At 33.9% G+C, this 24,616-nt stretch overlaps 1 protein-coding gene across 7 annotated transcripts in view; it reads left to right on the forward strand.

Annotated features, from left to right (window-relative positions):
* KCNT2 (potassium sodium-activated channel subfamily T member 2) overlaps window positions 1-24,616 on the forward strand; it is a 392,642-nt gene that overhangs the window by 359,212 nt on the left and 8,814 nt on the right. For all 7 annotated transcript variants that reach the window (XM_063647669.1, XM_063647672.1, XM_054449259.2 and 4 more), the window contains one exon: window positions 23,060-23,144. In XM_063647669.1, coding sequence (XP_063503739.1) covers window positions 23,060-23,144 — 85 coding nt within the window. The remainder of the gene's footprint in view (window positions 1-23,059; window positions 23,145-24,616) is intronic.

Here is a 24,616-nt window from a genome sequence, read left to right on the forward strand (position 1 = left end):
TGGGTTCCTCTTTAAATGTCTCTGGAGTTATTTTCTCATAACATCAATCATCTTTGATAGACTTTTCTTGCTCTCTGTAGGACTATATACTTCTACCTTGGAATATGTCATCTCTTCAGGAATCCCCATTTTTTTTTTTTTTTTTTGTACTGGAAAATAACATTTCAGAACATAATCAAGCTTTAGAGGCTGGGCACGGTGGCTCAAGCATGTAATCCCAGCACTTTGGGAGGCCGAGGCGGGCGGATCATGAGGTCAGGAGATCGAGACCATCCTGGCTAACACGGTGAAACCCCGTCTCTACTAAAAATACAAAAAATTAGCGGGACATGGTGGCGGGTGTCTGTAGTCCCAGCTACTCGGGAGGCTGAGGCAGGAGAATGGCGTGAACCTGGGAGGCGGAGCTCGCAGTGAGCCAAGATCAAGACTCCTTCTCAAAAAAAAAAAAAAAAAAACGGGTTTAGAGATACTCATTTTTACTGGTTTGTCTTTGTTTCTAGACAGACAGACAGACAGATAAGAGAGAGAGAATATCATGAATTTACATACTTACAGTTGAAATCCAGGGCTACAGAGTTTTTATTTGATTTTTTCTATCTATATCTATATTTCCTCTTAAACTGATATTAGTGGTTGTAAACAACAGAAATGATAGCATTATATGCTAAAATCAAAATTGTAATTGGTAAGGAATCATGCATTTCTTTCGTTTTATGACTTTTATGAGTTCGTCAATCTAGGGTATAGCCCAATTGGAATGTATAGTAAAAATATTCCGTTTTAAGTCTTGGAATAGTTGTTCTTGGTATGGTTATATCAGCAACCGAATATAAATTTAGTTTCAGTTTTGTTTCCAATGTTTTGAAGCATCTTTAATTTTTTTATATTAATAGTTATGTATATATTTAATATATATTAATATATACTTTGTGCTTTATTTTTTAAATATAAATTTTAAAACATAAATGGTGGCATATGTACATATTTTCCCCTGTTGCTTCTTTCACTTAACAGTAAATCCTAGAGATCACTGGCTTATTAGAATATAGAATAGTCCTTGTTTTTCTTAATAGCTACCTACACCCCATCGTGGAGATGTACTAGTCTCTTAAGTCTTTTGTGATTACAAATAGCTCTGCAATGAATAGGCTTATGCATACATTTTTTCACATTTTTCCCAGTGTATCCTTGGGATGAATTTCTGAAAGTGAGTTACTAGATTAACAATTAAGTGTATACATAATTTTGCTAATGGCCAGATTTCCTGACTTAGGTGTGTACCGCTTTATATTTCTATTAGCAAAGTATGAGAGAGTCTGTTTTTACAAAACTTTGTCATTAGAATATGTTGTCAGACTTTGGGATGTTTCAAATATTCTTAAATATTCTTTAAATATTTTTACCAACATAATAGGTAAAAACAATTATATCTCAGTGTACCTTCTTATTATGATGATGTTAAGCATCTTTTCATATGGTTATAAGCCCTTTTCAGTGAACAACTTACTTCTCTAGCCAATTTTATAGACGTTCTGTAATACTTTGAGAAATTGCTTATATGTTAGGTATACTAATATTACCAGAAAGGGCCCCAATACAAACCCAAAAAGGGTTATTGGATCTTTTGCAAGAATTCAGGGCAAGTCCACAGTGCAAAGTGAAAGTAAGTTTATTAAGAAAGTAAAGGAATAAAGAAAGCCTACCCCATAGGCAAAGCAGCCCTGACGGCTGCTAGTGGTTCATTTTTATGGTTATTTCTTGATTATATGCTGAACAAGGGGTGTATTATTCATGAGTTTTCTAGGAAAGGGGTGACCAGTTCCCTGAACTGAGGGTTCCTCCCATTTTAGACCATATAGGGTAACTTCCTGACGTTGCCATGGCAATTGTAAACTGTGATGGTGCTGGTGAGAGTGTAGCAGTGAGATCTACCAGAGGTCACTCTCATCACCATCTTGGTTTTGGTGGGTTTTAGCTGGCTTCTTTACTGCAACCTGTTTAATCAACAAGGTCTTTGTGACCTTCATCTTGTGCGGACCTCCTGTCTCATCCTGTGACTTAGAATGCCTAACTGAGAATGCAGCCCAGCTGGTCTCAGCCTTATTTTGCCCAGCCCCTATTCAAGATGGAATTGCTTCAGTTCAAACCCCTCTGACACTAACACTGTTTTTTATATATATAACAGATCAAAGGATATATATATATGTATTTCCATGATAATCACCTGTGAAACTGTCAAACTTGAGGAAAATGGTGCGTTACAAGTGATGTATTAGGAATCTTATTTTTATATTGCCTAAAGAAAAATAATTATATCTCAGATAACACAAAAAACTCATACGGAAACATTGAAAAATATTTAAAAATTTAAGTCACTAAATTGCTAATTTTTTTTCAAAGAATTAGCAAACACTTTAAAATACAAGTTGTCAGTAATATCATAGAGCAGTCAACACTGTTGTAACTGCTGGATTAAGTTTTTTCAGATTATCTTTGTTAAACCAAAATTAAATAATGTGAAATTATAATTTATGGAAAATGCTGTCATGGACCACAGCTTACATGGATGTCATTTTTGTTTGGCTTAATTTTTTCGTGATTGATTTCAGGGTTTAAAATTTGGCAGAACTGTTAGCTTTTTGCGGGGGAGTAAAAGGATATACCAGGCTTAAAAAATGGCTCAGTGGTACTGGGTTTATAAACTCGACTTCAGTAAATTTTGAAAATCCAATGCTTGACTGTAGAAATTATTGCTTTATGATCATGGAATAATTGGCAATTGTTGAGGAAAAATATGGAGATAAGTTCCAAAAGGAAGGGCAAGATTTTTATACTTGTGTTTATGCTTATATAATACTATGTGAAAATTCAACTCTGAAATAGTGGAGACACATTTTGTTTGCCTTTTGAGAGATTAAAACAAAGTTATGAGACATTAAATGCCTTGCCCAGAGTGATTAACATGCAGGAGGAACTGAAACTCTGACCTTATCTTCAAATGTATAGCACTATTAAAATTGTTAATATTTTCTGATATACAGGTTAGGCTGAAATAATCAAAAGTCATACAAATTCTCATGCATTTATTATCTGAGATATACATATACCTACTCCCAAAAGATTCTGCATTAGAATACAGGTACACAATATTTCACTTGTAATTCCAAAATCCATAATTTCTGAAACCAAGGTTTTAAGTAAGTTTGGCACTAAAATGTGTTTGGATATGGAAACTGATCCAAACTACCTGAAATGATTAGTATCCTTTACTTATCTTATTTATTGCGAACATGTATGTTTTGCTGAAGAACCGTTAATTTCTCTGCTCCTTCAAACCCTACTGTGGATGCTACATATTATGCGTTATATGCTCAGTAATATTTTCTATATCTGAAAAATTTAGTTCTGAAACACATCTAGCTCCATGGGATTGGGAGGTGAAATATGAGGACCCATATGCTTTGGGGAAACAGCTAAAGTGACAATCTACAAATTCTGCTTGCTTTTTATTAATTTTTTGTAACTTTCTTCAATATAATTTTTAAAATATATTCACCTCCAAGTTGGACAATCCGTGTGTTCTTTGGCAAGTCACATCTCTCTGAACTTACTCTCCACCATCAAATGAAGATAATAAAGTATTTCCCAGGGGTATGATGTGTTAGTTATAATTGTCAAGTAATAGAATGCAAGTGAAAAGATTTTTTAACCTATAAACTCTATTGCAAACGTGAATAATTTTTTTCTGTTAATAACTAGCATTATTCCTCAATAATCTGTTTAGACTGACTCTCACATTCACGAAAATTACTTTTTTTATCTATTGATGGATTTTTATGATTTGTCCATAAAATGGTATTTTTAGTAGTATATATTGGCAAGTAAATCTTCCTGATGTGACTGCTGATAATAGGTACTAGCTGATTTTGACGTGTATTGTTATAAATTTCATACTGTTAGTAAAAGACAAAAAGCCAAGGGAAGAATAAAAAGAAATCCTTTTAAATAACCCAAGATAACTAACAGTGTCTAGGCTTGTCCTTTATTATATCCAAGAAAATTCTTATTTTTTGTCAAGTAAATTATAATTTGCCTAAAATAGTGAATAGAGTAACCGAGAACTCTTTAATAGCTAACGCGGTGACTTAGTTCTTAGTCATTGTCTTTCTTATGCAAAAGAAATAAGCAAACTTAACAAGAAGGAATTGTTATTGTTACTCAAACTAAGATAGATTTAACAGCAGTAGTAATAGTAGTGGTGATGGTGGTAGTGGTAATAATGAGACCATCATCTTCTGTTTTCAGCTCATAAGTTTTCATATTTTTTAACGAATAAATCAAATACTTTTCTCTAGTACAGATTTCTTCACAGATTTATCCTAAAACATATTACCAACTGGGGAAACGGAACTACGGCTAGTTATTTCTTTTATAATTTTTTGCAACATTTAATAATTGGAAGGAATAATACAAGTATTTGAGATCACGCTAATGACTTCACTAACAATTTACTATTTCAGAAGGAATTGGCACTGGATTTTTATTGTTTTTTGAGATGTATCATTTAGCTTTTCCTAATATAAATGAGTGTGTGTGTATTTTCCCCAGAAAATTAATTATATTCTGTATAATTCTATATTTCCAGAACTCTCAGGGTTGGCCCTCAAAAACACAAGAATGAATACATGGGGTTTGATTTATGTTAATCTCATTCTGTTCATGGAACTTTATTAGCAGTAAACAAACTAATTTTTTTCTTAATAGATAAATCAATGAAGCATTCAAAAAGGGTAATTGATGAGTTAATGATAGGTAGTAAATGAAAATATTTGAGCAATAAATTGTTCCTATCTCCTTAAATTAAAATATAAAGTTTTGCTTTATAGAGTTGTATCATATCCTTCCTAGAGCATTAATTTTTCAATGACACCAATATTTTGCATAATTTCTCACCATACTTAATTGCACTTATACATATATTTAATCTTTACAACTGGAAATTCAAGTGCTGTGTTTTGGCACATGTGTAGGAAAAATGAGGCCAATTTAAATCAAATACAATTTTTTTGTTATTGAAATAAGTTAGTTGGTTGAGTGAACTTTTTACTTTTAACAGTTCATTATGGGTTGAGTGGTTGAGTATAAACAGTCAACAAATGAACAAAGAAAGAGCTTTCTAAATGCTGTAAAACAACAGGGAGAAACTTCTGATTTTGACCATCATTTATGCTCTCAACTGAAATAATACAAAAAATGTGAAACAATATTGTGCAGACTTTGGACGAAGGAAGCGTACAACTTTGTTCCCCAGGGAAAGGGAAATAGATGAATTAACTCCTTTATAAATCAATGACTAGGATGCAAAATAAGAAAATATGACCCATAACCAGTAGAAAAATAAATCAACAGAAACAGATTCGGAAAACGCAGATCTTAAAATAGTTATAATATATTCTATAGGTTCAAGGTGGCAGAGGAAAACAAGAACATGATAAGGAAATAAACTGAAGATAGAAGAGACCAAATTGAACATTCTAAAAATGCATAATGCAGTATTCCAAGTTAAATACTGGATGGGGGTAGCATCAGAATAGCTACCACAGAAAAAAAAATCAATGTGCATAAAGCCATAGCAATAGACTATCTGAAATACAGCATAGAGAGAAGGAGGGAAAATAAAACTTTGAAGAACACATAGAGTGTTAGTTACCAGTGGGACAATATCAACTAATGTAACATGCATGTAACTGGACTCCAAAAAGGAGAGAAGAGAATGGATATTTGAAGAAACAATGGCCAAAATTTTTTCAGATTCGATGAGAACTCTACCTAAAATTTAAGAAACTCATTGAAACCCAAGCAATATAAATATTTAAAAATGTAAATACTAATAAATACATATTAATAAGTAATGCCAAGAAACCATATACAAAACTGCTGAAAATGTTTCAAAAGGGCTAGAGGAAAAAACCACTTTATGAATGAGGAATATAGGTAAAATGTAAACAGACTTCTTGTTAGAAACTTCACAAAACAAAAAAATAGAACAGCATCTTGAGAGTAGTAAAAAAATAGTCCACCTATAACATTATATATAATATAGATATCTTTCTAAAATGAAGGCAAATAATATTTTTAGACAAACAAATGCTGAATTTGTTTATACTACAAAAAAATGATAAAAGGCTTTCCCAAAACAGAAGAATAATGATTCCAGGTGGAATTATGGACCTAGACCAAATAAATAGTAAATATATAGGTAAACATGAAAGCTATGTTTTTATTTTGTTAAAAGATAATTTACTGTTGAAAGCAAGTTTATAACATTGTGTGGTTTTTAGTACATGTAGAGGCAAAAATGTCTGGCTATAATAACTCAAATAACAGGAAAGGAAAAACTGACATATAATGTAGTAAGGTTGTTCTACTACATGTGAAATGGTATTATATTATTTCAGAGTAGGGAGTAATAACTTAAAGCTGTATATTGTAAACTCTACAGCATGAGAAATAATAACACACTAGTTTTGCTAAATAAAGCAATCATCCTTTCTTGTTTATGTGTTGTACATGGCCTCTTTCAATCTACAATGTAAGAATTTAGTAGATGCAACAGTTATCATATGGGGACTGCAAAGCCTGAAATATTTACTATCTGTCTCTTTACAGAACAAAAGTTTGCCAGCCTATGACCTAGAGGAACTACAAAATAACTAAACCAAAATGATATAACTAATAGCCAATAGTGCAAATAAAATGGAATGATTAAAAGAAGAATTTTTTAAAAAAACTCACTTCAAAGAAGGAAGAGATAATAAAACAATAAGAAAACACAACTAGCAAAATGAAACATCTAAACCCTAATATATTAACAATTATATTAAATATAAAGGGACGACACAGTTCAGTTGAAATGCAGGTCATCAGGCGGCATTAAAGAAAGCAAAATGCCATATATGTTGTCCAAAGGAAACCCACTTAAATTAAAAACAAAACTGGTTAAAAGGAAAAATATATTTTTAAATTTTTAAATTTTTGTGAGCACATACTAGGTGTATATATTTACGTGGTACATGAGGTATTTTTTTTTTTTTTTTTGCTAAGGAATTTGGATAAAGGCAAATAATGCGTAATAATCACATCAGGGTTAATAAGGTTTCTATCACCTCAAGCATATATTATTTCTTTGTGTTATAAACAATCGACTTATACTCTTTTAGTTATTTTTAAATGCACAATAAATTATTATTGACTGTAGTCACCATGTTTTGCTATCAAATACTAGGTCTTATTTATTATATCTAATTATATTTTTGTACCCAATAACTATCCCCTTTCTCCCATCCCCACTACCATTCCCAGCCTCTGGTAACCATCATTTTACTCTCTGTCTCCATGAGTTCAGTTGTTCTAATGTTTAGCCCCCACAAATAAATGAGAACATGTGAAGTTTTTATTTCTGTTCCTGGCTTATTTCACCTAACATAATGACCTCCAGTTCCATCACATTGTTTCAAATTACACTATCTCATTCTTTTTTCAGCTCAGAAAAACAAACAAACAAACAAAAAACACACTGCTGAACACACTTTGGAAGGGCTAGAGGAAAAAAGCACTTTATGAATGAGGATTAAATGTAAAATGACAACAGACTTCTTAGAAACTGCAAATCAAAAAAAGTAGAAAGGCACCTTTACTCCATTGTATATATGTATCATATTTTCTTTATCCATCCATCTCTTGATGGAACTTAGGTTGCTTCCAAATCTTGGCTATTGTGAATACAGATGCAATAAACATGGGAGTGCAGATATCCTTTCTTTTGGGTATATACCTAGCAGTGAGAATGCTGGATCATATGGTAGTTATGTTTTTAGTTTTTTGAGGAAGCTCTCAACTGTTCTCCTCATAGTGGTTGTACTAATTTACGTTCCCACCAACAGTGTACAAGGGTTCGCTTTACTCCATATCCTCGTCAGGATTTGTCATTGCCTGTATTTTGGATGAAAGCATTTAATTGGGATGAGATGATATATCATTGTAGTTTTGATTTGTCTTTCTCTGATGATCAGTGACGTTGAGGAACTTTACATATACCTGTTTTTCATTTATGTCTTCTTTTCACCAATGTCTATTCATCTCTTTTGCCCATTTTTAAATTGAATACTAGATTATTTCACATAAAGTTGCTTGAGCTCCTTACATATTCTGATTATTAATCGCTTGTCAGATACACAGTTTGCAGATAGTTTCTCCCATATTGTGGGTTGTAACTTCACTTTGTTGATTGTTTCCTTTGCTGTGAATAAGCTTTTTAACTTGATGTGATCCCGTTTGTCAATTTTTGCATTGGTTGTCTGTACTTCTGGGGTATTAAAAAATCATTACCCAGTCCAATGTCCTGAAGAGTTTTCCCAATGTTTTCTCTTAGTATTTTCATAGTTAGTAGTCTTAAATTTAACTCTTGAATTTTGATTTATTTTTGTAAATGGTGAGAGGTAATGGTCTAGCTTCATTCTTCTGCATATAGATATCCAGTTTTCCTAGAATCATTTATTGAAATTCCTTTCCCCAATGTGTTCTTGGCACCTTTGTGGAAAATGAATTCACTGTTGATACCTGGTTTTGTTTCTGGGTTCTCTAATCTGTTCCATTGGTCTATGTGTCTGTACCATGCTGTACCTTGCCAGTACCATGGTTCATGCTGTGTTTTTATGCCAGTACCATGCTGTTTTAGTTACTATAGCTCTGTAGTATAATATGAAGTCAAGTAATGTGATTCTGCCAGTTTTGTTGTTTTTTGCTCAGGTTAGCTATACTGGGTCTTTGTGGTACCATATAAATTTTAGAATGCTTTTTTTTTATTTTTGTGAAGAGTATCATTGGTATTTTGATAGGGATTACATTGAATCTGTAGATTGCTTTGGATAGTATGGTCATTTTAACAATATGTGAACATGAAATATCTGTGAATATGAAATATCATTCTAATTTTTTTTGTCCTCTTCAATTTCTTTCATCAATGTTTTTAGTTTACATTGTAGAGCCTTTTCACTCCTTTTTTTATGGACAACCATTCTTTTCTTTTTTATTTTATTATTATTAAACTTTAAGTTTTAGAGTACATGTGCACAATGTGCAGGTTAGTTACATATGTATACATGTGCCATGCTGGTGTGCTGCACCCGTTAACTCTTTTTCACTTCTTTAAGTTAGTTCCTAGGTATTTAATTTTATTTGTGGCTATTGTAAATGGGATTGCCTTCTTGATTTTATCAGATTGTTCACTGTTGGGATATAAAATACTACTTTTTTTTTTTTTTTTTGAGACACAGTCTCACTCTTGTCATCCAGGCTGGAGTGCAGTGGCATGATGTCAGCTCACAGTAACCTTCGCCTCCTGGGCTCAAGTGATTCTCCTGCCTCAGCCTCCCAAGTAACTGGAATTACAGGCATGCACCATGAGGCCCAGCTACTTTTTTGTATTTTTAGTAGAGACAGGGTTTCACTATGTTGGCCAGGCTGGTCTCAAACTACTGACCTCAAGTGATCCTCCCACCTTGGCCTCCCAAAGTGCTGGGATTACAGGCATGAGCCACCGTGTCTGGCCACTGATTTTTGTATGTTGATTTTGTACCCTGCAACTTTACTGAATTTGTTTATCAGTTCTAATACTCTTGGTGGAATCCTTAGGTTTTTCCAAATAGAAGAGCATAACATCTGCAAACAAGGATAATTTGATTCCTTCTTTTCAATTTGAATGCCCTTTATTTCTTTCTCTCTCTTGCCTTTCTATTCTATATAGAACTTCCAGCATTATGTTGAATTATGTCATTGAAAGTGGGCATCCTTAACATGTTCCTGATCTTAGAGAAAAGGCTTTCAGTTTTTCCCCACTCAGTATGATACCAACTGTGCATCTGTTGTTTATGGTTTTATTGTGTGGAGGGTTTGTTCTTCCTATACCCAATTTTTTTAGATTTTTTTTTTTATCATGAAAGGATTTTGAATTTTTCCAAATCCTTTTTTTAGCACCAATTGAAATGATCATTTGGTTTTTGTCCTTCATTCTGTTGATACGATTCATTGATTTGCACATGTTGAACCATCCCTGCATCCTTGGGATAGATCCAACTGGGTCATGATGAATAATCTTTCTAATGTGCTGTTGAATTCAGTCTGCTAATATTGTGTTGAGGATTTTTGCATCAATGTTCATCAGAGATAGTGGCCTGTAGTTTTGTTTGTTTGTTTCTTTGTTGATGTATCTTTATTTGGTTTTTGTATCAGGATAATACTGGCCTCTTAGAAAGACTTTGGAAGTATTCCCTCCTCTTCTATTTTTTGGAATAGGTTGAGTAGGATTGTTATTAGTCCTCCTTTCAATGGTTGGTAAAAATCAGGAGTGTAGCCATAGGGTCTGAGGCTTTTCTTTGCTGGGACATTTCTTATTATGGCTTTCATGTCATTATTTGTTATTGGTCTGTTTAGGTTTTGGATTTCTTCATGTTTCAATCTTGTTAGGTTTTGTGTGTCTAGGAGTTTATCAATTTCTTCCAGGTTCCTATTAATTGTCACATAGTTGTTCATAGTAGCATAGCCTCTAAATGATCCTTTGTATTTCTGCAGTATCAGTTGTAATGTTTTGTTTTCATGTCTTATTTTATTTATATGGGGCTTTCCTCTTTTTTTCTTAGTCTGGATAAAAGTTTGTCAATTTTGTTTATCTTATCAAAAAACAACTTTTTCTTTTGTTGATCTTTTGTATTTTTTTCTTCATTTCAATGTCATTTATTTCTGCTCATATCTTTATTGTTTCTTTTTTTCTACTATTTTTGGTTTAGCTTGCTCTTGCCTTTCTAGTGCTTTAAGATGCATCATAGGGTTGTTTATTTGAAGTTTTTCTATTTTTCTGATGTAGGCACTTTTAGCTATAAATTTTCCTGTAAGTACTGCTTTCATTGTACCCCATAGATTTTGGTATGTTGTGTTTCCATTATTTTTTGTTTTGAGAAATTTTTCAATTTCCTTCTTAATATCTTCATTGACCCATTGGTCATTCAAGATTATATTGTTTAATTTCCATGTGTTTGTATAGTTTTCATAGTTCTCTTCTTGATTTGTAGTTTTATTCCATTGTGGTCAGAGAATACACTTGCTATAATATCATTTTTAAAATAAATTATTAAGTCTTGTTTTGTGGCCTAACATACGGCCTGTCCTTGAGAATGATCCATATACTAAGGAGAAGAATGCGTATTGTGCAACCACTGGATGAAATGTAATATGGATTTTGTCTGTGCCCCCACCCATATCTCATCTTGACTTGTAGTTTCCATAATCCCTACCTGTTGTGGGAGGGACCTGGTGGGAGGTAATTGAATCATGGGGTGGTTACTTCTCTGCTGTTCTTATGATAGTGAGTTCTCACAAGATCTGATGGTTTTATAAGGGGCTTTTCTGCCTTTTGCTCAGCACTTCTCCTTCATGCCATCATGTGAAGAAGGATATGTTTGCTTCCCCTTCTGCCATGACTGTAAGTTTCCTGAGGCCTCTCTAGCCATGCGGAACTGTGAGTCAATTTCTCTTTATAAATTACCCAGTCTCAGGCAGTTCTTCATAGCAGTGTGAGAACCGACTAATATAAAATATTTTGCCAATATCTCAATAGATATTTGGTCTATAGCAAGGATTAAGTCTGACATTTCCTTGCTGATTTTCTATCTGGATGATCTGTTCCACATTGAAAGAGGGCTGTTGAAGTCTCCAGTTATTATTGTATTGGAGTCTATCTCTCTCTTTAGTTCTTGTAATATTTGCTTTGTATATCTGGGTAATCCAATGTAGGTTGTATGTATATTTTCAATTGTTACATCCTTTTTCTAAATTTACCCCTTAATCATTATATATTGACCTTTGTCTCTTTTTATAGTTTTTGCCTTGAAATCCATTTTATCTGATGTAAAAACAGTTACTCCTAGTCTTTTTTGGTTTCTATTGGCATGGAATGTCTTTTTCCATACTTTTTTTCAGTCTATGTGTGTCTTTACAGGGGAAGTGTGTTTCTTGTAGGCAAGAGATCATTACGGCTTGTTTTTCTAATTCATTCAGGTGCTCTTGTATTTTGATTGGGAGGGTTTAGTCCATTTACATTCAATGTTTTCATTGATAAGTAACAACTTACTCCTGACATTTTATTGTTTTTTTTTTTTTTTTTTTTTTTTTTACTGGTTGTTTTGTGGTCTCTTCCTTCTTTCCTTCCTTCTCATCTTCCTGTTAGTGAAGATGATTTTCTCTGGTGGTATACTTTAATTTCTTCCTTTTTATTTATTGTGTATCTGTTGTATATTTTTTGATTCGAGATACCATGAGGCTGGCAAAATATCTTACAACCCATTTTATTAAACTGATGACAACATAACACTGATTGCATAAACAAACAAGCAAGTAAAGAGAAAACTAACCAAAACTCTACACTTTAACTTTATCCTCCACTTTTTAACTTTTTGTTGTTTGTATTTATATCTTATTATACTATGTCCTGAAAACTGGAAAAATTGTAGTTATTATTTTTGATCAGTTTATCTTTCAGTCTTTCTACTGAAAATGCAAGTAATTTACACACCACTATTACAATAATATTTGCTTTTTGTGTATTTACTATTACCAATGAGTTTTGTACCTTCAGATGATTTGTTATTGTTTTAACATCCTTTTCTTCGAGATTGAAGAACTCTCTTTAGCATTTCTTATAGGCAGGTCCGGTGTTGATGAAATCTCTCAGATTTGTCTGACCGGGAAAGTCTTTATTTCTCCTTTATGTTTAAAGAATATTTTCATTGGGTTGAAAATACAAGGACAAAAGGATACAAGTATTATTCCTATTCTAGGATACAAGTATTTTTCCTTCAGCACTTTAAATGCATCGTGCCACTGTCTCCTGGCCTGTAAGGTTTCCACTGAGAAGTCTGCTCCCAGATATATTAGAACACCATTGTATGTTGTTTCTTTTCTCTTGCTACTTTTCAGATCCTTTTCTTTATTCTTAATCTTTGGTAGTCTGATTATTAAATGTCTTAAAGTAGTCTTATTTTGATTAATCTGCTTGATGTTCTATTACCATCTTGTATTTATATATTGATGTATTTCTCTAGGCTTGAGAACTTCTCTGTTACTATCCTGTTGCATCAACTTTCTAACCCTATCTTTCAACCTCCTCTTTAAAGCCAGTAACTCTTAGATTTGGCCTTTTGGTGCTATTTTCTAGATTCTGTAGGCATGCTTCATTTTTTAAAATTGTGCTTTCCTTTTTCTCCTCTGACTGTGTACTTTCAAATAGCCAGATTTCAAGCTCACTAATTTCTTCTTCTGTTAAGAGACTGATGCATTCTTCATTATGCTAGTTGCATTTTTCAACTCTAGAATTTTTGCTTGCTTCTTTTTAATTAGTTCAACCTCTTTGTTAAATTTTTTGTTAGGATTCTGAATTCCTTCTCTGTGTTGTCTTGAATTTTGCTGAGTTTCTCCAAAACAGCTATGTTGAATAGTCCATCTAAACAATCACGTATCTGTCTCTCCATAATTGGTCACTGACTCCTTATTTTGTTTGGTGAGGACATGTTTTCCAAGATGGTCTTGATGCTTCTGGATGTTCATCAGTGTCTGGGTATTGAAGAGTTAGATATTTATTGTATTCTTTGCGATCTGGGCTTGTGCGTACCCATCTTTCTTGGAAGGCTTTTCAGGTGTTCAGACTTGGGCTTTGTTATTTTTTGGTTTTGCTTTGGCTTTCTTAGAGAGAGGGTCCTGCTATGTTGCCCAGGCTGCTCTCAAACTCCCGGGCTCAAGCAATTCTCCCACCTCGGCTTCCCAAAGTTCTGGGATTACAGGCATGAGCCACCACACCCTGCCTGAGACTTGGACTTTGTGTTTAAAGTTTTTGGTCACTGCAGCCATATCTACTCAGGGGGCACCCCAAGCCCTGTAGTGCTGTGGCTCTTATAGACTTGTAAAAGTATTATGTTGTTGGTATTGCATAAGATCTTGAAGAATTCTCTGAATTACCACGCAGAGACTCTTGTTCTTTTTCTTTAGTTTCTCCCAAACAGAGTCTCTCTCTGTGCTGAGCTGCCTGGAGCTGGGGGAGGGATAACACAAGCACCCCTCTGGCCACCACAACTGGGACTGCAATGGGTCTGACCTGAAGCCAACAACTATGGGGCCTTGCTCAAGGCTTGTGGTAACCACTGCCTGGCTACTACCTATGCTAGCTAAAAGCCCTAGAGCTCTACAATCAGAAGGTGGCAAAGCCAGCCCGTCTGTTTTCCTCCCTTCAGGGTGGTAAGTTCCTTGCTTATTCTGGGCAAGTCCAGAGATGCCATTTAGGAGCCAGGGCCTAGAGTCAGAAACTTTAGGACTCTAACTGTTTCCCTATCCTACTGCAGCTGACCTGGCACCAAAAACACAGACAAAGCCCATCCCTCTCTTCCCTCCCCTTCCTATAAGCAAAGAAATATCTCCCTGTGGCCACCACCACTCCAGGCCAATGTTGGGTATTACCTGGCTACTGTCAATGTTCATTCAAGGCCCACATGCTCTTCAGTCAGATTTTGGTGAATGTTGCCAGGCATGAAACTCTCTCCTCAGGACAGTAGGCACCCCTTTGGCCCAGGGAAGGTCCAAAAATGCTGACCAAGAGCCCAGGCCTAGGATTGGGGACCCTAAAAACCCACTTGGTGCTCTGTACCACTGGGACCAAGCTGGTACCTAGGGCTGCAAGACAAAGTCCTGTTTACTCTTCCCTCTCTTTTTCTCTAGCATAAGGAAACTCTTGCTGTAACCACCGCAGCTGGGAATGTTCTGGGTCATCCCTGATGCCAGCACATCTCTGAGTCTCACTCAAGGCCCGCAGCAAGTACTGCCTGGGTATCACAGCTGATTATTCAGGGCCAAAGAGCTCTTTAGTTGGCAGGTAATGAATGCTGCCAGGACTGAATCCTTCTGTTTAAAGAAGCAGGTTCCCTTCTGGCTGAGGGTATGTCTAGAAATGTCATCTGGGAGCTAGAGCCTGGAATGGGGGCCTCGGGACTTTGCCTGGTGCCCTATCGTACTATGGCTGAGCTGGTATCCAAGTTGCAACACAAAGTCCTCTTTACTCTTTCCTCCCCTCAAGCAGAAGGGAGAAGCCTCTCTTGGAGCTGTGAGCTGCACTGCCTGGGTTTGGGGGAGGGGTGGCACAAGCACTCCCTTGGCCATCCCAGCTGGTATCTCACTGGGTCATGTGCCCCATCAAGTCCATTGTCTTTGATTCCAACACAGCTCCAGGACTTCCCCAGGAATTTCAGTCCTTACGGCCTAGACATCCTTTCAAGTTTATTTAGAACCCCAGAGCACTTTAGCCCACAGTGACAAGGCTTGCCAGAACTCAGGTTCTGACTGCTGGAATAGGCAGTTCTTCTCTGGCTAGAACTTGTCTAAGTGTTCCCTCTGTGGGCACTGGCTGAGTTCTGCCCAGTGTTGCTTACCACTGTTCCAGGGCAGCACTGAGTTCCAATGCAGTCTCACAGTCACTGTGTTCTCCATTCCCCGAGTGCACAGACTCCCTGCACCATGCGGCCACTGCCAAAAGATAGGGGAGGGTTGGTGTTGGAAATTCAAGACGGTCTTTCCTACTCTCCTTAGTGCCCCTTTCTGTGACATCAAGTTAAAAACAGATGCTGTAATTGCTCACCTGATCTTTGGTTTTTATGAAGGTTTTTTTTGTGTGACTAGTTGTTCAATTTGGTGTTCTTGCAGAAAGTATGATCAGTGGAAGCTTCTATTTGGTCATCTTGCTTCACCTCCTCTGTGGAAAAACACTTCTTAAAAATGTTTTTTCATGCAATGAAAAAAAGAAAGCTAGAGTGGCTATATTAGTATCAAAGTAGATCTATCAATAACATGGATTCAACACAAAAACATAGCTAAGAGAAAAATAGAAACACATTTTATTACTCCTAGAAAACTGATTGCTTCTTGAAATCAGAGATTGCTAGAAGTTGGGATTGAGAGGAGAAAATTGACTACAAAGGGGCATGAGAGATCTGTTTGGCATTATGGAAATGTTTGACATCATAATTATGGTAGTAGTTGCCACACTATGCATTTGTCAAAACTCATTGAATGTACACTTGGGATTAGTTAATTTCTTATTGTGTTTTTACCCAACATACCTATGTGATAATCAAAACAATAATGGTGATCCTAAAATAACTTCAATGATATGTTTAAAGTTATACAGGAAGTTCACAGTAACTTATAGTAAACCTGTAAGTAAAGATTCCTGACACTTATTCTGAAGATCTGTATTATACAGTATGAAGCTATTCTAAGAAAATTGCTAAAAGAGTCTGTGAAGGCAAAAACTTTGCCTGTCTTGTTCATTGCTGTGTCCTCAGAATTAGAGTTATCTGTGATTCAAATAATCATGCTGTTATCATTACTGAATGACTTAATTGAAGATGAAAATAATTAATATCATGTGATAAATTACAATTATCAACTAATCATAAAAATGTTCTGTAAGTCAAATGAAAGTACTGCAGGATAGCTGCAAAATTGGAAAGCTTGGTATGTAATTATTTTTAAATTTTTTAAGTATATGTTTAATATTGTTTTCTTCAATCCTCAGCTATTACTTCAGTAGTAGTAACTTTAAATTTAAATCAGTGGGGCGAATTATTTAAATAAAATTATATAATAAATATGCTATTTGTGTTTCCAAAATCTTTTAGGCTTTCTGTAATGTCTTGATTTTACATTTTCAGATTATCAATTAGATTCATCAATAAATTTTGAAGTACTTCACCTGAACACATATAAAACCTTTTAGTTGACATGCAATGAATATTCTATTTAAATATAAATGTACACTATGTTCCCTACTGTGAAGACAATCTGTATAGTTTTGTCCCACATTCTTTAATATAAAATAGCTGTAATCATAGTATTTTGAAAGAAACTAGCATTTATTGAGAGCTTCCATTCACCAGGGCACCAGTAGCCTTGAAGATTATGGTGGGGTAAGGGATGTGGAACAATGGAGAAAGCATCTTGACAAAACACAACAGGACTTTGCACCACTGAAGAAATCATATATATTTAGACTAATTGTTCATGTTTTCTTTCTTTTGAATCTTTATCATGTTAAAAAATATTGCAAGCTGGTTTTGGTTTTTCAATATTTATGAAACGTAACATAGGTTTTTAAAAGAAAATCTGTGTTTTCTTTTAAACACAAGTAGGGTAGTGACATAGGTTTTTAAGAAATATTGAATACTCTATTTTGAAAGGAAAATTGAGTATCAAGTAACTAGTTTTATTTGCAGGAAGCTAGTAAGTGACGGAGTGGCTCAGGGCAAGTTAAAATGTAGCTTGTTCTGAAAATCTTTCTACTCGTTTTGCTCATAGTTTCATATAATCTTGAATACACTGAATATTCATATGGAGATAAATTAAGAGAGTTCAAATGTTTTTAATAATTTTATCTTGCCTATCATAAAATGATTAAAAATATTTGAATGATAATAAAAATAATTTTAAATAGAGGTCAGTTAAATGGAATTATTCTTCTTTAATTCTTGTCTCTAAGCATCTTTCACACCCTCCAAATATACTGGTCAGTTCAGTAACAATAGACAAAATAGTTGTACTCATAAACATAATTTGGCACTAAACTGGAATACATGAGCAAATTGAGTCACCACTGTAAAACTAGCCAGTTTTATAAGTGGATAACACATAACGTGTATATAAGTTCAGGTGAAGGAAAATGAAATCATCACTAGATGATGCTATTACCAACTATGTAGAAGAAGTAACTACTGTATGACTGAGTTTATCTTCCCTGATAAGGTATTTCTTGTACTAACTAACTAAAAAAAAAAAAAAAAAAAAAAAAAAAAACCACCCTCTTTCTCAAGTAGCACCAATTTCTTTTACTTACTTTCTCCCATTGGCATTCAAACATACTGTGGTATCTCCTAGCTTAAAATTCTCTCTCTCCTTCTCTAAGTCCCTTTCTCTGTCTTCCTTTCTCTTTCTCTCTCCTCTTTCTGTCTTCCACATCATTTCTCTCTCTCTTCCTCGCCCTTTTTACTAATTTATTCCATTTCTATTGTTCTCATGCTACCAGTATCTCTCACATGGGTTTCTGTTTCACAATGACCACCTAATAGTCCTGAGTTTAAACTTGCCCCACCCAAAGTTAATTTCCCACAAAGCAATCAAAGTGATATATTTAATGTAAAATTGTTTCATACCACCAGCCTTCCCCTCGACCCTTACAAGCTTTCAATGTTTTCTCATTGCACTTTGAATAAAATTCAAACTGCTGACCAAGGGTAAAGCCCTTCGAGAATCTGGTCCCAGCTTGCCTGTTCAACATCATCTCAAATTAATCTTCTCCTCTCTCACTTTAGTCCATTCCCTGGTGCCTACTTTCTGCAAATTAAACCAAATCATCTCTTGCTATGCCATTTGCCCTTCTATCTGTTCAAAACACTCTTTCTCTATTTATGCATGTCCACACCTTCATATAGCAATACATATATCATTTTTTTTTATAATTTACTGCTTGATTTTGCCTGCTACTATAATAATACATAACCTTTATGTTGCACTTGATAGCAATAAGATACTAAGTTCAAGAACTATAAATCAATGTGAACATATTAATTTTAAATTATATTTGTTATTTATTTATTAGAATAAATAGAATAAATGTTAATTCTAACAACCACCTGTGAGATTGCACTGTTGCTATCCTCATTTTTCATGCCAGGATGCTAATCGCAGAGAGATTAAGAGAAATTAAATAATTTGCCTAAGATCTCAGAGTAAGCAATTGGCAGATCCATAATTTCAAAGCAAGCAGTCTGGTTTCAGAGCCTTTGTTCTAAGTGATATCTTTATATTATATAGAATGTTCCTCTGACTACACATGATACAATGGATATGTGTTTTCAGAAGTTATATTCGTGTACTAGGGCTGCCATAAAAAAATACCACAGAGTGCATGGTTTAAACACTAGAAGTTTATTTTCTCACAATTCTGGAAGATGGAAGTCCAACATCAAGGTGCCCAAAATTTGATTTCTTCTGAGGCCTCTCATGTTTGCTGACAGATGGCTGCCTTCTTTCTGTGTCCTCATACAGTCTTATCTCTGTGTGTATTTACTTCTGGTATCTCTTATTCTTCTTATGTGGACACCAGTCCTATTGGATTAGAGGACAACCCTGTTGACCCCATTTAAACTTAATTAGTTTTTGAGGCTCTATCTCCAAATACAGTCATCTTGGTGGTTAGCTTTTCAACATTGGAATTTGTGGGGGAACCCACAATTCAGTCTATAACAGAAGTATTATTTAATGGTAACCTACACAAATATACAAGATATTTACATTTCTTTCTTACAAAATTCTATTATCCTCTTTCAAAAATCCTCTTAAAATACTTCAACATAAAAATTTAAAACAAAACAAAAATATGAAATTAATGTGTATGGAATAGGACTCATTAATCAATTATTTTGTAAGAACCATAGGAATATGATTCTGTCTCTTTTCTAATGTGATCTATTTACACAAACTACTCTAAGCAAAATATTTGCCATTTGAAGATTTTTGTTTAATAATTATATATGCTAGTTAATACAGCAAAATAAGTTTCTTTGTAAATACTAGTAGCAATCTTTAAATTTTTCTCCATACAATTTAAAGTTTGTAATATTCAAAAATATTATTTTCAGTTTTTATGAGTAATTTTATTAAAATAATTATGTCACTGATGAAACAGTACTTTTAATGAAAATAATTTAAATTATATAATTTTTTTTATTTTGCTAATGTCATATTTTGGTTATCAGGAACACAGTAAATATATTCACTGCAAATTCCCTTCATATATATTTTTATTTGGTTAGAAATAGAGTCTGTTGTTCATGAAGCTAATTTACCGAATAAAATTTATTTTATTCAGTAAATATGGTATTCTTGGTGCAAAGCCATATTTTAATTAATTTGTATCTTTGCCACAGTCAACGATAATTGATAGGATCTTGAAAACCCCACAAATTTGCCATATTTTCACCTCCAGAATGAAAGAATATCCAGAAAACAACCATAGAGAATGACTGATGGGGACAAAATATTCCAGGATTATGGCTAATAAAAACTATTGTTGAATGTGGTCTTGATGTGTGACTGCAATAGGCTTTTAGAAAATCTCACTTCTTAATTCTTTTTTTATTATTACTATACTTTAAGTTCTCAGGTACATGTACACAACGTGCAGGTTTGTTACATATGTATGCATGTGCCGTGTTGGTTTGCTGCGCCCATTAACTCGTCATTTACATTAGGTATTTCTCCAAATGCTTCTTAAACACAAAATCACAAAAAAGAGGGGCAGCTGTAGGCCTTCTCCACAAAGCAGCATGGCAGAGAACAAGCAGGCAAAATGTACCCTATAGGAAGGCACACATGAAAGAAAAAGAGAATATCTTTGAAGTCAGCAAATTCTTTTAACCTAATTCTAAAAGATAAGTCATTCCTCCTCCCTTAGGAAAAGTCAGTGAGGGGTGAAGAAAGAAACCAAGAGAGATTATTTCTGATTGTGATGTTTTCTATGTCTTGATAAGCCATGTATAATAATTGAATTGAAAACATTAGCAAAATGCTTGCTCCAATTCCGTGGTTTGTGGGAAAATAAGTATCTTCAGTAGGATAAATAATACGGGCTACTTAAGCAGAAAAAAAAAATATTGGCACAAAAATCATATCTCCCACTGGAAATTTCTCAATTACCTACACCATTTTTACATTTTTAACAGGCAAACCAGGTCACCGATAGAATTTGGCTTGATTCTAGAACCAAAAATAAGTATAATATCCTCTTAATAATCAAGGATAAAGGCTAGGTGTTGATATTGACTGAGAAGTTATCTGTTAAATTGTTTTTTCCTGTATCACCGTTCAATAATGTCATTGTTCATAAAAGAAACGGAGTTATATATCGTCAAATAAGATGTAGATTTTCTAGTCCACCTCTTACTTTTTAGATTATTACAATTTAGTCTCCACAATGCACTATCAATCTGTACCTTTGCACAACAGTTGTAGAAATTCAAACAAGAGGGCGTTTCTCAAAAAGCACATGTGAATCAAAATTTCCTTTCATATGGAGAAATAATCCTAGTAACCTCCTGCCAGTAAAATATGTTTTGAGTTGGAATTATACCTTATTTGTAGTAAGCATCAATATATATTCATTGGAATTTTAATCTCCAGACAGTTAACTTAGCCATCTAACACTAGATATGACCACCAGGTTTAGCAAATAAAAATACAGGATTCCCAGTGGAACTTAAATTTCTGATAAACAACAAAAATATTTTAGTATATCACATACAATATTTGGGATACATTTATTCTAAAAATCATTAGTTATATGATCAAGCCATTGTACTCCAGCCTGAGTGACAGACTGAGATGCCAACAACAGCAACAGAAATGGTAGTTGTTTATCTGAAATTCAGATTTCATGGGTATTCTCTACTTTTCCTGGCAACCCTAACACTATGGCATGATACAATTCCTTGTATCTATCCCATAGATGTGGAACTGAATATACTAATTTATTTGATTATGAATTTGGTGAGCTATTGATTGTAATAATGTTACTGGCAAACTTATAGTGGGTTTAATTATTTAGTGATTTATCTGCCTTGTAAGATAAGGATTTTTGCTTTTACACTTTAAAAATGGGGCACATCTCCATATCAGCTTGAAATACCATAGCTGAAAATAGTGTCTTTCATATTAAAGTGACAGGTTTCTCGTTAGAGGAACACAGTAGTCAACATTATTTTATGAAAGTAATTTATATTCCAGTGCAGCAAATTGTTTATCAGGGTCAGCTACGTTGGCCTTAAAATAACTTGATTTTAGTTTAATGCAGTTATTTGAGTGTGTACTAAATACTATAGGTATTGGTATGAAACCGATTCTTAGACTGGTATGAAACTTATTCTTAGACTTTGGGTCAAATTGAAAAATTTAGTTCTTTCTTCAGGAGCCATTCTTGTCTGCAGCTGCAGTGCCTGGAATACTATAGCTCAAGAACAGGATTTTTGAGAGAATTCTCATAGACTGAAAACTTTACCCATGGGAGGAATTATGTTTATTGAAGTATACATCCACACAACTTTATATTTACATCTTATGATAATCTTGAAATCTAAAAAATTGAGACCACAAAGCTGTTTGCTTTTTATTTTTTTCAATGCCCTATGTAATGCAGGGTCAACATTTCAACTTGCAGCCTGAGGATGTTTTCAGAGTGAATTAATAAAATTAAAAAGGTTCAGCTTTTCATTTTAAATATATACACATATATATATTGTTTTAGGAAAGACAAATGATTCAGGAGTACACTTCCCTTAAAATTCATGGTTAAATTCTGTTCTAGAGGATTCTTTGCATTCTGCAAAAGCATTAGGATGAGTTGCATGAGATGTGTCATGTTGTGAAGCCAAACACATATTTAGGGTCTTCAAGCTTTTTAGACATATTTCTATCATGTTTTCTAAACATAATGTAATTATATTATTTTTCCTAAGAATTTCCTGTGTGGATATTCTTTTCTAGGATTGTTATCTATAACCATAATTATTTTTTGTAATTGATAAAGCATAATAATCAAGTAAACATCTTATCCAGTCATTTATTAAAGAAAAATACTTTTTCAGTGTAATAAATGGTAAACTATAACTGTGATTATTTTGAACAGAATTAGATACTTTATTTTTATCATCTATTGGAACAAAAAATAAGTACGTGTCAGATATTTTCAATGACAGTAATTTGAAAATAGCCAAACTTATGTGCACAATCATGCTGTGGACAAAACTATACCAACTTCTTGTTGACAGTTATATGGTTTGAATATAAGCTGTTCACTAGTAATTCCTGTAATTTTCTGTAAGCAGTATAACAAACTTGGTATTTATTTATCTTCTAGATGAAATGAATGATCATCAAAGTACCCTCTCCTACATCCTGATTAACCCATCTCCAGATACCAGAATAGAGCTGAATGATGTTGTGTAAGTTGATCTCATATCTCATATAAGACATGTGTTTTTAGAAAACTACTATTTATTTTTGTACTTTTATTTAGGCCATAATAGCCTCATATTTTTCTTATAAGTGCTTAAATAGTCTATACCTAATTTTATAAATAAACAAATGCATTTGATGTGTTGTGTGTAATATAAAAAATATGATTGTTTAAAAGGAGTATAAAATAAAGAAATAGCAGCATGAATTCTGTATTATGTGAGCTAAAAAATATTTGGAAAAAATAAGCGAAAACATGAAAGAATAAAAGAGCAACTCAACAGAAAACGTGAAATATCCCACACTGTCTAGTTCTAAATACCTTCAAGTTCCCAAAAGCCAAAGTATGATTGGTCAAACACTTAATAGAAAAAGGTCTATGGGACTAATTTTATTTCTCGAAAAATAACTATTGAACATGTACAGTTGTAGCACTCACCTAAAGATGTGAGATAGAAAGACTAAGGCATTTTCTCTGACTTCAAAGTCCTTACACTCTAATTAACAAAGCTACAATTTACACATGAAAAATTTAATAGCAATACATAACAGGACTTTGTCACTAATAAACTATGCATTAGTTGAGTGACATAGACAGTGCTTTTCTGAATTAATAGAAGGAGCATTATTGAGTAGTTGGAGAAATTATAAAGAATGTAAGACTTAAACTAGACTCTGAAGCGTAGATGGAATTTGTGATGGTGGAGAAGAGAGGACATTCCAGAACAGAAAGAATGGCTTGGAAAATGCACTATACAGTAATTGCATAAAGTGTTTTAGTAGCAATTTGACTGGAGTAGAAATTTTGTATAGTTAGCATTTCGGTTGTAAGGTAAATGTAATACTGGAAAAATAAACTATATTTGCCTCTGGAAAGGTCTTAGGTGACAAAATGAATTTAAAGTTGGCCTTATAGATGATGGACAGCACTTAGACATATACGAGCAAGCATGTAACAAGACTTTAGAAAAGGCAGTTTGACAGTCGTTGGTGTAAGCCTGGGAAAGAAATTCCTTACAAGAATCTTCCCTTGAGATACACGACCTGTCCTGGGGTAGGTCAAGTGATGTTTACCCAGGTTAACTAACTATAGATTGTATTACTGACATAAAACAAATGACAAAGATCCACATGTTTTGTTGGACATTAGATCCATAGGATGTGTTTGTGTCTGTAATCCAGAAAGCAAGTGATAAGGTCAGAGACTAGCAAGACTGAGAACATTTTGTGATGCCGAGCATAATATGGATCCATGCAAGAGGTTTAGAACTAAATGTAATAATATGTAAAAATTTAGAAGACTCTTTGATATGTTGTCAGTTTTGTGGAAGATTTTGACTGGAGTGGAAAGGGTATGTTTTTTTAAGAGTTCTGCAGAAAACAATAGAATTGATTGATAGGATGGGTTAGGGTTGGGGTGAATATGAATGTAGGGAAAACAGTTAAAAAGCAGGTGTTA

This window comes from Pongo pygmaeus, chromosome 1 (assembly GCF_028885625.2).
Source record: "Pongo pygmaeus isolate AG05252 chromosome 1, NHGRI_mPonPyg2-v2.0_pri, whole genome shotgun sequence".
Lineage (NCBI taxonomy): Eukaryota > Metazoa > Chordata > Mammalia > Primates > Hominidae > Pongo > Pongo pygmaeus.